We start from the raw sequence: 12,102 nt of genomic DNA on the forward strand, positions 1-12,102 counted from the left end.
TTAGAAATGTGACTTCAATGGTGCTATTGATCACTGTGACACTTTCACTTAATTGATTTTTTATGATTGAAAAGCCCTCAAACAAACTACTAATGAAGTGCACAAAAAGAGCAACAATCGACTAGAGTGTGTGTGTGTCTGGTGTGACCTGGGCTGGGGGGGGGGGGGGGGGGGGGTTGGGTTGTATATAAAAAAGGCACCAACTCTTCAGCATTGTTGTTGAGTCCCAGTTTGGACACAAGCAGAGTAAATAAACGGTAAGGTTTGAAAAATATTTAGCTTTTTTATTAATCATTTTCACCTCTATATATCTAGTTTTATGCCGTGGAACTAAATCATGGAATTAGAATATTTGTGAGATTGTTTAACTGTAATATTTACAAGTAAGTGGTAGAGGGGATGCCTAGCATTTGGACAAGATGGCTAAAATATTATGTTGTATCTTCATATGTGTATGTGTGTTTTTTTTTTTTTTTATTGCAACATAGAATCCAGAATGAACTCCTTTCTTAGAAGTGAAGAAATGTGCTTGGTCCAACTATTCTTTCAAACAGAAACTGCCTATAGTTGCATTTGTGAGCTGGGGGAACTTGGACTTGTGCAGTTTAAGGATGTAAGTAACATTGTCAGTATTTTCCATCATTTTAAACCACAGTTAGTTGAACTCTTTTAAAAGATATACAAGACTTAGTAGAGTCTCATGATGGTCCTTCTCTGGCAAGCTTGAAGCACACTGGCAGAGCACTAAAGCTCATGCTGTCACCTGCTGTTTTCAAAGATACCACTCAAGTTACTTCTATTAGCTTCCCAAATATCAATACAAAACAAACTGAAGCTAGTTTCCAAAATGCTCTATTTAAGCATCAAAGTTTCAGAGAAAATTGTAGATATTGTTTTATAAATGGTGAACCTTTAGAATCCTCAACCTTTAGAATCCTTGCATAAGGATTCAAATAAATCAAGATGTAGAGTAGCTTATTGTACCTGCATTGCTTTGCCATTAACTAAACAATTTCAACAGACAGGAGTTTTTGTTTTTGTTCACATTATATCAGCTTTGGTCAAAAATAACAAACTAATAGGGAAAACTAGATCTCTTACTAAGCAATGCAACGGTTCTATACTGCAAGCTACAATGGTAGCAATGCTACAATAATAAAGTAAACAAAAAACAAACTGGTTCTTTTTTCGTGTTTCAGCTTTTGAATAACAAAAAACAAAATTGTTCTTTTTTTGTTTTTCAACTTTTGAATAATGGACAACAGAATGGTTCATTTTCACTTTTTCCATTTTAATATCTCAAATAATAGAAAAAACTGGTTACACATTTAAATGATACATTCCACTGGGGCAGGAAAGGCATTTCAAAATGTGCTCCACTTGTGACTGAGAGACCAGGACAGAGACTATGACCGAGTCAGGTTAGAGCAAGAGCCGCAGCAGTGCATACGTCTGTTCAGTGAGCAAGCCAGCGGAGCAGCAACCCTGCACCAGCGGACAGTGAGAGGGGAGAGGCAGAGGGTGAGTTGGCTGCAGACCCGAATGTGGTCCTCTATACCCTCATATTTCAGCTGCAAGTGTTTGTAGTATTTTTTATCTCAAATTTTTTGAATAATTGGAAATTGTTGTCTGTGTTGATTCTATTTTCCTCCCCACATTAACACCTGTTAACATACTCTGAAAACTCTTGGCACAGCAATGCCAGATCTCACTGGTTTGGTGGTAGCTTGAATGCATTACTCAAACCCAAAACATAGCAGCTTCGGTTTTTAGGGTTGATGACACCTTTTTTCTTTTTCAACTTTTCAGTACAAAAAAAGAAACTGGTTTCTGTCTCCTTTTTCAACTTTTGAACAAAGACAAGCTGGCCACAACTGAATGTTGGAAAAGGCTAATGGAGTAACTGGTTTGTTTTCCCCTTTTATAGGGTATTACATTATAATTTGTTTTAAATTTTCAGCTTTTGAAAATCAAAAAACGAAACAACTAACCAGTTAATTTATCATTGTTCATTTTTCAACTTTTCAGTAACGAAAAACTTTTCATCGTCTATTCTACCGGGGTTCATGTTCAACTCTTGAATAAGGAAAAAAATAAAATGAAATTGAAAAGGAATGTTATGCTGGCTGCTATGTTTTGGGTATAGCTAGTGCTCTTGAGCTGCCACCAAACCAGTGCCGTCGTTGTGCCAAGAGTTTTCAGAATATGTTAACAGATGTTAATGTGGGGGAGGAAAAGAGAGTCTCCACAGACAAGTTGCAGTTATTCAAAGTCTTTATTTTAATATAAAAAATGCTACCAACACCCTTGTACTTCGCATGCAGCTCAAATAGGGGGTGCAAGGGCCGCCTTCGGATCTGCAGCCAACTCTCCCCTGACCTCTCTGCTCCCACTTTGCTTGCTTGCCCACTGAAAAGTCGTCCACAACGCTGCTCCTCTTGCTCCCACCTGGCTCTGTCATTTTTCATTATTTGAGAGCTGAAAAACGGAAAAAGTGAAAATGAACCATTCCATTATTCAAAAGTGAAAAACAAAAAAACAACCAGTTAGTTTTTTTGTTATTCAAGAGTTGAAAAACGAACAACGAAAACAAACTGGTTTGTTAATTTTCTGTTATTCAAAAGCTGATAAAGGAAAAAAAGAACCAGTTGTTTTTTTGTTATTCAAAAGCTGACAAACGAAAAACATACCAGTTTGTTTTTCCTTATTCAAAAAATGAACAATGAACTTGGATCTAACATTGAAAAAGTATCCCTTTCCATGCAGTTTTCTTTTTTCTTGTGTGCAGTGTTATATAAACCCTTTATGTTGAATGTGTTGCTGACCATGCAGTCGACCTCTGATCTAGTATGGCTGCCAGCTGTAAAGAGACAGTGGGCCCTATTCATCAATGTGCTTCTTTCATTTTAATGTATAATATCATATCAACATGCTATTATTGACTTGTTTATTTTAAAGGAATAAGTCAACACGCAACGATAGTCTTTGCTACTTCAAAATGTGCTAGATTTTATTATGCAGTAGTAAATATTGAAATTAATATTTTTTTTGTTACATTAACTCATTCCACTGCAGACACATTTTTTGGAATGCATCCAGTAAATTATGCAATGTTGTATTTCTGAACTTCTCATATGAAATATATAAATATATAAATACATTTATATTTACCTTTTTTAATATAAAAGTAGACTATTCTAAACTTTCACTAGATGAGCAACACTCTTCACCAAAACAGATATTTGGTTGCTTGTTTTTAATATTTTATTCGGCTATAATCTAATATACCCAGTCCCCTTAGCTTAAAAGCTGTTTAGAGAAAACACTCTTTTTTACTGTAAACGCCTAAATTAATTAATGAGAAAAAGCCCACCAAATCTTTTGAAAAAGAAAAAAAAATATGAAGCTCTTTGACTTTAAGGGTAAGTGTAAAAAAAATACAAAACATTTAAAAAAATTAAATCAACTGTTCACAAACACACAAAACTGACACATTAAAGAACAGAGCCCAGTACACGTTCAGATATTGTCTTAATGTTTGGTACACGGCTATATTCTTAGATTTTTGAATGTCTTGTAATAAAAAAATATTACTTAATGATGTGTGGTTCTATGTAACAAATTGTAAAACAGAATACATGTGTTAGCTTTTGTAAGTTGGGGATAAGCAGTTATATCCATCCACACCTTTGCAACTCTATCTTTAATGTAACAGAACCACCGCATGCTCAGCAATGTTGTGATAGGCATGGAGATGCACACTGTACCGGGAACAAAACCTACTTCTCAGTAGTTTCTATTTAGAAGAGTCGTGGTGCTGAAATGTCTTTAGATAAATCCATTAATATAGTTTATGTACATTAATAATTAACATAACAGGATAAATTGCAATCTGTTTCCTACACAGGAACAAATGACTAATGCCTCAACAAGGACAGACTTGAGGGTAGAAGTTAAAGACAGCATTTTACCAAAATTGTTATATTTAAACCCCACAAGGCTTTTTTTTTTTTTTTCAAGAAAGCTGAATAACTAATCATCTTCCAGGAAGTTGCTATGAATGAGATTCATAGTGATTCATGGTGATACCTATTTTTCTTTCCAAGAGAGTCCAAAAACAGATTGAAATTCAAAACAACCTTGGCAGCTTTCAAATAAGAAATCTGTTTCCCATAGCTTTAAGACTATTGTTTTCAGTTTACATGTTTATTATTAATGTTTTTATTTATTTAATTATTAATATGCTTTACAAATATTAATTTGTATGCAGCTAAACCCAGGCACTGTCGCCTTCCAGCGGAAGTTTGTGAAAGAGGTCAAAAGATGCGAAGAGATGGAACGAATACTTTGTAAGTGTACACATCCATTTATTCTCTAGAAAACTGCAAGACTGGCATTGGTATGGTCCATTAATTAAAATACATGCTGTTCATGATTTAAGTGGTATAATACTAGTAGTGTCCCTTCTAGACATCCTTTTCTGTCCTATCATCTTCCACTATATTCATAGTAATCCATAATAAACCTTACCTTTTTAACATACTAATGGTGTGAGCCAGTGTGTATTTCATGTTCTGAGTTGGAATACACAAATAGGTGCTAGATTTAAGCAATAACGCACACTGGGTTGTACATTTCGTGCAATTTGAGGTTTGCAGAAAGGGTTGTGGGACCAGACCACAGGTCCAACAATCGCACGTAATGTACACCCCAGTGTTCTTTATTGCTGTTCAATCATTTAAACCTTAGCTACACAAAGATATCTAGAAAAAAGATTTTTTGCCGTGGAGGTTTGACTCTACTGATAGAGCCTTGAAGTTAAATTCAAACCCACCGATGCACCGATTCTAAATAACAATCGAGTGCCTGTCCGTTAAGCCGATTTTCATAATAAATATATAATATAATACTACACAATTTAAACTTGGGAGGGAAATTAGGTTAATCACATATAAATACTGACACCTGTAAGGGGTAGCTAAGACTTATGCTGTATTTTTTAAAGTTAGTTGTGTGTCTTAAAATATTTTAAAAAATAAGAAAACAATGTGTATTATAATTTAAAATGTCCAAAAGTTTACCCTTAGCTTGAACTGCGAGATCCAGGTGAGATACTGTGTCATCTCTCCTGGCAGTTAAATTGTTGTGCATAGCAACACATACTACTACAGTAATCTCACAAATAAAGACCTAAATTACTGAGACACAGCAAACACTGCACAATCTGCAAATCGAAACAATGGGGAGAGTACAAGTACGCTGACAACATCTTAAATTACTGTAGGCCTAAATTTCACCGCAGATCCAAGTATTGTCTGGAATCATGTATGCAATCTAAAAGGATGTCTTCTGAAAGGAAAAATAAACCTATGCCTACATCTGTCAGATACAATGCAGCAGAAATTCAAACAGAGAAAGATTACATTAATGTTAATGGGTTAATAAATAAGCAGACAGGAAAAGATACCAGGGACTGGTTGTGGTGCTGTGACAACCTTTACAAATATTAATACTGTTTATTTATTTATTTATTTTGGAGAAGCCCTAGCTGTATGCAGATTTTTTATTTAGTAATTAACTTGCTTTATTAACTGAGTTTTATATTGTACAGTGTGGCAGGACAGCATCATGGCCCGAACTGTCAGCAGCAGGAATTAGAGACTCAGAGACAGAAGCTGCAGTTTAAAGCACCGTTGCGCATGTTTATTAAACAAAGATGAAAATAAAAGGCACAAGGGCCAAAGTAAACAGTTTAAACCAATGGTGCACAACATACGGCCCGCAGAGAGGCATTCTGTGACCTGCAATAATAATTGAAAATATAATATAATGTTCCAGAAAATAATTATGTTTACCAGTTTTACAGAACAGCGTGTGTATTCATAAAATAACACCGATAAATAGGCCTATTTTCTTTCTGTGTTCCAATATACACACCTGCCACTTCCTTAGTAATGGAGGCAGGAGCTAAACGGAGAACTCCCCTTTGTGATTGGTTCATGTTATGGCTGGAATAAAAAAGTGAACAATTGATAATGAACATCGGAAATTCAATGAAACTTGGACCGAAAAATATTGCTTTGTGGCAGACAGAGAATTAAATATCTGTTAAATTTGTAAGGGAACTGTTGCAGTGCCAAAGGAATTTAACTTAAAGAGGCATTAAAACATTCAAGCTTTGATGAGTACATGGAAGAACTGCGAAAATTGCAGATGTTAGACAACAACTGTCTGCCGAAAGCTGCAGAAAGAAACTAAAAGTGCCACAGAGCTAAGCTTCATTAATTGCTAAGACATATCGACCATTTACTGATGGGGAATTTGTGAAAGACTGTTTGTTAATAGGATGTGAAAAACTGTCCTGCTCAAGCTCCATACTTTAAACATGTCAGTTTGAATTGTATGACAGCGGTGTGTGTCAGAACTGGGAGAAGAACTTGTATACTTCTCCCTGGCAGTGGTCGAGACAACTGATCGTACGGACAAAGCTCAGATGGCAATATTTGTACGTGGTGTGACAAATGAGTGTGAGGTTTATGAAGAATTTTTAGGATTAGCATCACTTCGTGGGTGAACCACAGATATTGATCTGATTAACAGTATCTGAGATAAAGTTGAGAGTTTGGGTTTTGAATGGGCAAAACTGTCAGGCATTGCAACAGATGGTGCACCTTCGATGACCGGTGAGAGAAATGGAATGATCGCGCATCTCAAGCAATATCTGGGTGATCAGGAGGAACAGATCCTCCAGTATCACTCAGTGTGTTTATATGGCCAGTAATATTACACTAGTATTCAGAATACTGAATAATCTGAATATATATATTCCGCCATGTAAACAGCATATTCAGAATATGAAGAGGAATATTCTGCATAATCGGAAAACTGGAGGTGGCATATTCCACTATGCGGAATACTAGTGGAATATAAAACCATGTAAACAGCATATTCCGACTATGAAGTGTAACCCACAACAGACACGTGCAATAACAAATACTCACAGCAGTAAACATGACGGCACGTGCGAGAAAACGCATCTGCTTTTGGTCGGATGAAAAGACATCATGAAGCGCAAGTGACGCGCCTTGCCAACACAGGCGTTCCCGAACTGCTAGCTTCAGAGCTACACTTGGTCTCAGGTAGTCTGCTACAGATATATTTGGCTTCCAGGGGCAAGCCCTGGGCGGAAGTCTGGCAGGCTTGGTGGTTGCACACAGACAGCTGTGGCTGTCTTAGGCGAGGGTCCTGGATGCGGACAATTCCGTCCTATTGGACATGCCATAGTTTTGGACCAGCAATAGAGGAAATGTTGCAATGCTCCCACAGGAAGCCAGAGGTGTCTTGACAGGTGGCTGTGATGCTCCCCTCCCATGCTCCAGCATGAGAGAGGGGGAAGCAAAGGTGTCCGGCAGTTACCACGGTAACCCAGACAGTTCCAATCCCCACTGCACCATGGGGCAACCTGAGGCACCACCTTCATGGGGCCAGGGGAATGCCAGACATGGGCCCCCAGCACATCAACGCTCAGGGAGACAGCTCCAACAGAACCGTCCCAGGCAGCCTCTAAGACAAGCTCTGTCTCAGCCTCAGAATTCCCAGCAAGGGCCCTGAAGGCTTGCAGCATCAGACCCTTCAGTTCAGACAACACCAGCTATAATACTGGCGTAATTGCACCTAAGACTTGGGTGCTCGCCACCGTACACACCGGTTAAGCGCTACAGTTCCGTGCGGGACCTCCTCTCTTTCGAGGGATCACGGTTACATCCGTGAACGACCCTCTCCAGGTCTTGACTCTCAGGCAAGAAGTAGACACACTACTTCTCAAACAAGCCATCCATCTTGTAGAACACACCTCTCAAGAAGAGGGGTTCTACTCGAGATTTTGGTGCCAAAAAAGGACGGCGGCCTCTGCCCCATCCTAGACCTGAGACACCTCAACGGGTTCTTGAGGGAGAGGAGGTTCCAGATGGTCACACATTGCCACATCCTACAGTCTGTCTGGCTGCAACTGGTTTACAACAGTGGACCTAAAGGACACGTATTTTCATGTTCCTATTCATCCATCGAACAGGAAATATCTCTGCTTCGCCTTTGGGAGCGTCTTCGAGTTTTCCGTGCTGCCATTTGGCCTATCCTTAGCCCCCCGCACATTTTCAAAGTGCATGGATGACATGCTAGCTCAGGGTGATGAACTACCTGGACGAATGGTTGATCTGCTCCCAGTCACAGGAAGGAGCGAAGACCCACAATGCGATAGTGACAGAGCATTTGGCGAGGCTGTGTCTCATCCTCAACGATTCCAAAAGCCACTTAATACCAGTGCAAAGTACGGTCTACTTGGGTCTCCGGCTGGATTCCCTTAAGATGCGAGCCTACCTGTCAGACGACAGAGTAGCTACCATTCGCAACTGTCTGGCGCTGTTTCAAGAAGGGTTCACTGTACAACTGGTGTTGTGTCAAAAACTCATATCCTTTCGGTTGTCCATCTCCCGGGAGTGGTGAACCGGACAGCGGACCTCGTCCCGAGGGAGGGTCCTCACCCGTCAGAATGGCGTCTCCACCCTCAGGTGGTGCAGCGCATTTGGCACGGCAGAGACGACCCATTACCCCCTGTGGTTCTCCCTCCACGGCTCCGGAGGTCCACTAGGTGTCAATGCCCTAGCCCACGAATGAATCAAAGCGCTTTTGTACGCTTTCCCGCTGTAGCGGACAGTGCAGTCAAATCAGGTTACTGCTGGATATAATATACACTGTTTTAACTTGTTTGAGAAAGTTGCAAGTTAATGTTTTTTCTCTTCCCCCCATCTCTTGGTCAAAGTAGACAAATGCAGCTTTGTGAAGCTGAGTTGTAAAAATTCCTTTGCGTGATCACAAACTGAGATCTCTGCAAACAGGCAGTTCTGGACATTGACGTGAAACAGTTCTCTTCCACCCCCCCTCCCCCTCCTTGAACACGGAGAAGGGGGGGAAGAGCGTCAATCACAAGCTGTGGGCAAGGCCAAGAAGTGGCTAGAGAAGAACTAACCGGTGTTTAGGCATGTTGCGTGACGTTAAACACCACCCATGAATTCAACGATCCAATCAAAACGGGTCAAGGTTTATTTAAAAAAGACTGGAACAAGGTCTGAATTTATGTGCTGAAAGTGGTCAAAAAAGAAAGCTTTTGGCAAAAATGGTCAGAAAATGAGAGAGAAGTGGGTCTAAAAGTGGTTCTGGAAATGTGGTTCTAAAAGTGTCTGAATCTGTTCTGAAATCTGCTCTTTAGTGGGAATAGACTCAGAAAATATGAAAATGGCTAAAATCATGTCCTGAGAAGGCTGAAGAGGGCCCTGCTCTCTGCCCTGCGAGAGACTGAAACAGGAAACAGGACACAACAAAGATCCGAAAGCCCAGAGAGATGGGAGAAGCTACGAAGGAGATTGACTCCTTTGTTGAAAATCGATAAGTATTCAACAAATCAAATATTAAACATTTTATGATTTGAGAAATTAACTGTAGCAAATGTTGTCAAGTTAGTGGATAAATTGTTCTAGGAATAGAATATAACTTCCTTTTTTAGAGTGTGCAAGAAATGTATATTGTTTGTTGAAATGTGCAACTCAAGGAGTTGCCTAATAAATGCAGAGAACTAGATTATTGAGTTAATTTGAATATAGAATCAATTGAGATTGATAACATATTGTCAGTTTGGTAGATCACGTCTAAACTAAATTAACACGGTAAAACTAATTTGATAAATTAGTAATTGGAATATTGGATTCTGTTCTGAATGGGAAGTTGAATTAATTCTCGTGCATTTTGATATGAAATATGATTGATTGCAACAAGAAATGAGTATTGAAAATACTATTGCAAAGTAAACACTTTGTGTGATCAGCCATAATTAATATTTGTATATTAGCCATGTATGCTAATAATGTTGTGGTCATTGTAATCGAAGAGCGACCAGAATTATTCTGGGTTTAAAAGGCATGTCATATGCAGACAGGCTAAAAGAATTGAATCTATTCAGTCTTGAACAAAGATTGCTGCAAAAGGGGCTTGCACCAAGTATTGACTCAAGGGGTGTGAAGACTTATGCAATCAAGACTTTTTGTTTTTTATTTTTAATTACTTTTTGAATATTTCTATAATTGTTCTTTCACGTTGAAAGTGTAGATGATGTTGTGTAGATCAGTGAAACAAACTCCTACTTTAATGCATTTTGAATTGTATTTTTTAGGCAGTAGAATGTGAAAAATGTTCAAGGGTGTGAAGACTTTTTCAAGGCACTGTATATATATATATATATGTACTGTATATAAAATATATATATAAAACTGCAGTGTACAAAATTGAAGGCATATGAAAGAAAAAAATGGCAGTGTGGCAGGGCAGGGCCCTGCCTGTAAATAATAATAATATTATTGTTGTGTGGTGATTTGGTGGTGGTTGGCAGGGATGGGGTTAATTTCCTATGCCTGCCAAAAATACGTGTGAGAATGTGGCTGGAGCTAATTGAGTAATTAATAATTAGGCTCCAGCCACATGGTATTAAAAAGGGGAAATTCCTTTGTTTGGTGGAGGTGTTTTGGTTGAGTGTTTGTTTGTGCTCTGTTTATATTTTTTGAAAAAGAAAAAAGTGTAGTGAAGGCTAATGCCCAGCCTACATTTTTGTATTTTGTTTAAACCTTTTGTTTTGGCCCTTGCGCCAGTTATTTTGTGATTGTTTTACTGTGAAAGTTTTGTTTTTGTTTAACTGTTTTATTTTTGCTCTGTGAGCAGTGTTTTGTTCGACTTTTTGATTTCCTTTTGTTTATTAAACAGCGAAGAAGCACTTTAACTACAGTTTCCTTGCCTCTGAGTCTCTTTGCCTGCCAATAACATCTGGGCCCACAACGCTACCCTGTCACAGGCAGGTTTTAAAAAATGTATACAAGGGGCTCCCAAGTGACGCATCCAATAAAGGCACTCCACGTGGAGAATAGGATGCACCCTATAGCCTGGGGATCGCTGGTTTGAGTCCAGGTTATGCCATCGCCAATCGTGGCCGGGAGTTCCCAGGGGGTGGCGCACAACTGGCCGAGCGCCGCCCGGGTGGGGAGGGTTCAGGTCGGCAGAGTAATCCTCGGTTCACCACGCACCAGCGACTCCTGTGGCCGACAGGGCACTTGTGGGTCTGCTGTAGATACCACTCAGATCTGTGTTGTCCTATGGGTCTGGTGGCTTCGCAGTAGACCTGCAGCACGAAAAAAGATGGCTTGGCAGGACACATTTCGGAGAACACGCGTGTCTGCCGCCGTTTCCCCGAGTAGTTGCAGTGATGAACCGGGATAAAAATAATAATTGGGCATTCCAAATTGGGGAGAAAACCGGGGTAACAACCATTGGCGAAAACTAAATAAAAAAAAAAAAAAAAGTGTACAAAAGATTTATATTTTCAGGACGTTTCGGGAAAAAGCCCTTCTTCAACTGTTTAAAAAGCTTTTAAACCTTTTGTGTACATTTTTTAAAAACCTTTTCTTTCATATATATATATATATATAAAAGAATGAAAGGCAGTTTAATCCCATCAGGTTCTATAGTGGGGCCCTCATCTTCACCCCCAAATAAAAAAAGTGTTTCTATCAAAAAGCTTTTCATAAGAACATAAGAAAGTTTACAAACGAGAGGAGGCCATTCAGCCCATCTTGCTCGTTTGGTTGTTAGTAGCTTATTGATCCCAGAATCTCATCAAGCAGCTTTTTGAAGGATCCCTGGGTGTCAGCTTCAACAACATTACTGGGGAGTTGGTTCCAGACCCTCACAATTCTCTGTGTAAAAAAGTGCCTCCTATTTTCTGTTCTCAATGCCCCTTTATCTAATCTCCATTTGTGACCCCTGGTCCTTGTTTCTTTTTTCAGGTCAAAGAAGTCCCCCGGGTCGACATTGTCTATACCTTTTAGGATTTTGAATGTTTGAATCAGATCGCTGCGTAGTCTTCTTTGTTCAAGACTGAATAGATTCAATTATTTTAGCCTATCTGCATACGACATGCCTTTTAAGCCCGGAATAATTCTGGTTGCTCTCCTTTGCACTCTTTCCAGAGCAGCAATATCCTTTTTGTAATGAGGTGACCAGAAC

General features: G+C 39.2%; 1 protein-coding gene across 5 annotated transcripts in view; it reads left to right on the forward strand.

Annotated features, from left to right (window-relative positions):
* Positions 1-225: 225 nt before the first annotated feature.
* The window catches only part of si:ch73-173p19.2 (V-type proton ATPase 116 kDa subunit a 1), a 233,250-nt gene continuing 221,373 nt past the window's right edge, over positions 226-12,102 (forward strand). For all 5 annotated transcript variants that reach the window (XR_009319820.1, XM_059013885.1, XM_059013891.1 and 2 more), the window contains exons 1-3: positions 226-257; positions 489-613; positions 4,271-4,349. Coding sequence is in view for 4 of the 5 variants with exons in the window: in XM_059013885.1 (XP_058869868.1) it covers positions 497-613; positions 4,271-4,349 (196 nt within the window). In the remaining variant the exon portion in view is untranslated. The remainder of the gene's footprint in view (positions 258-488; positions 614-4,270; positions 4,350-12,102) is intronic.

Source organism: Acipenser ruthenus, chromosome 3 (genome assembly GCF_902713425.1).
Source record: "Acipenser ruthenus chromosome 3, fAciRut3.2 maternal haplotype, whole genome shotgun sequence".
Lineage (NCBI taxonomy): Eukaryota > Metazoa > Chordata > Actinopteri > Acipenseriformes > Acipenseridae > Acipenser > Acipenser ruthenus.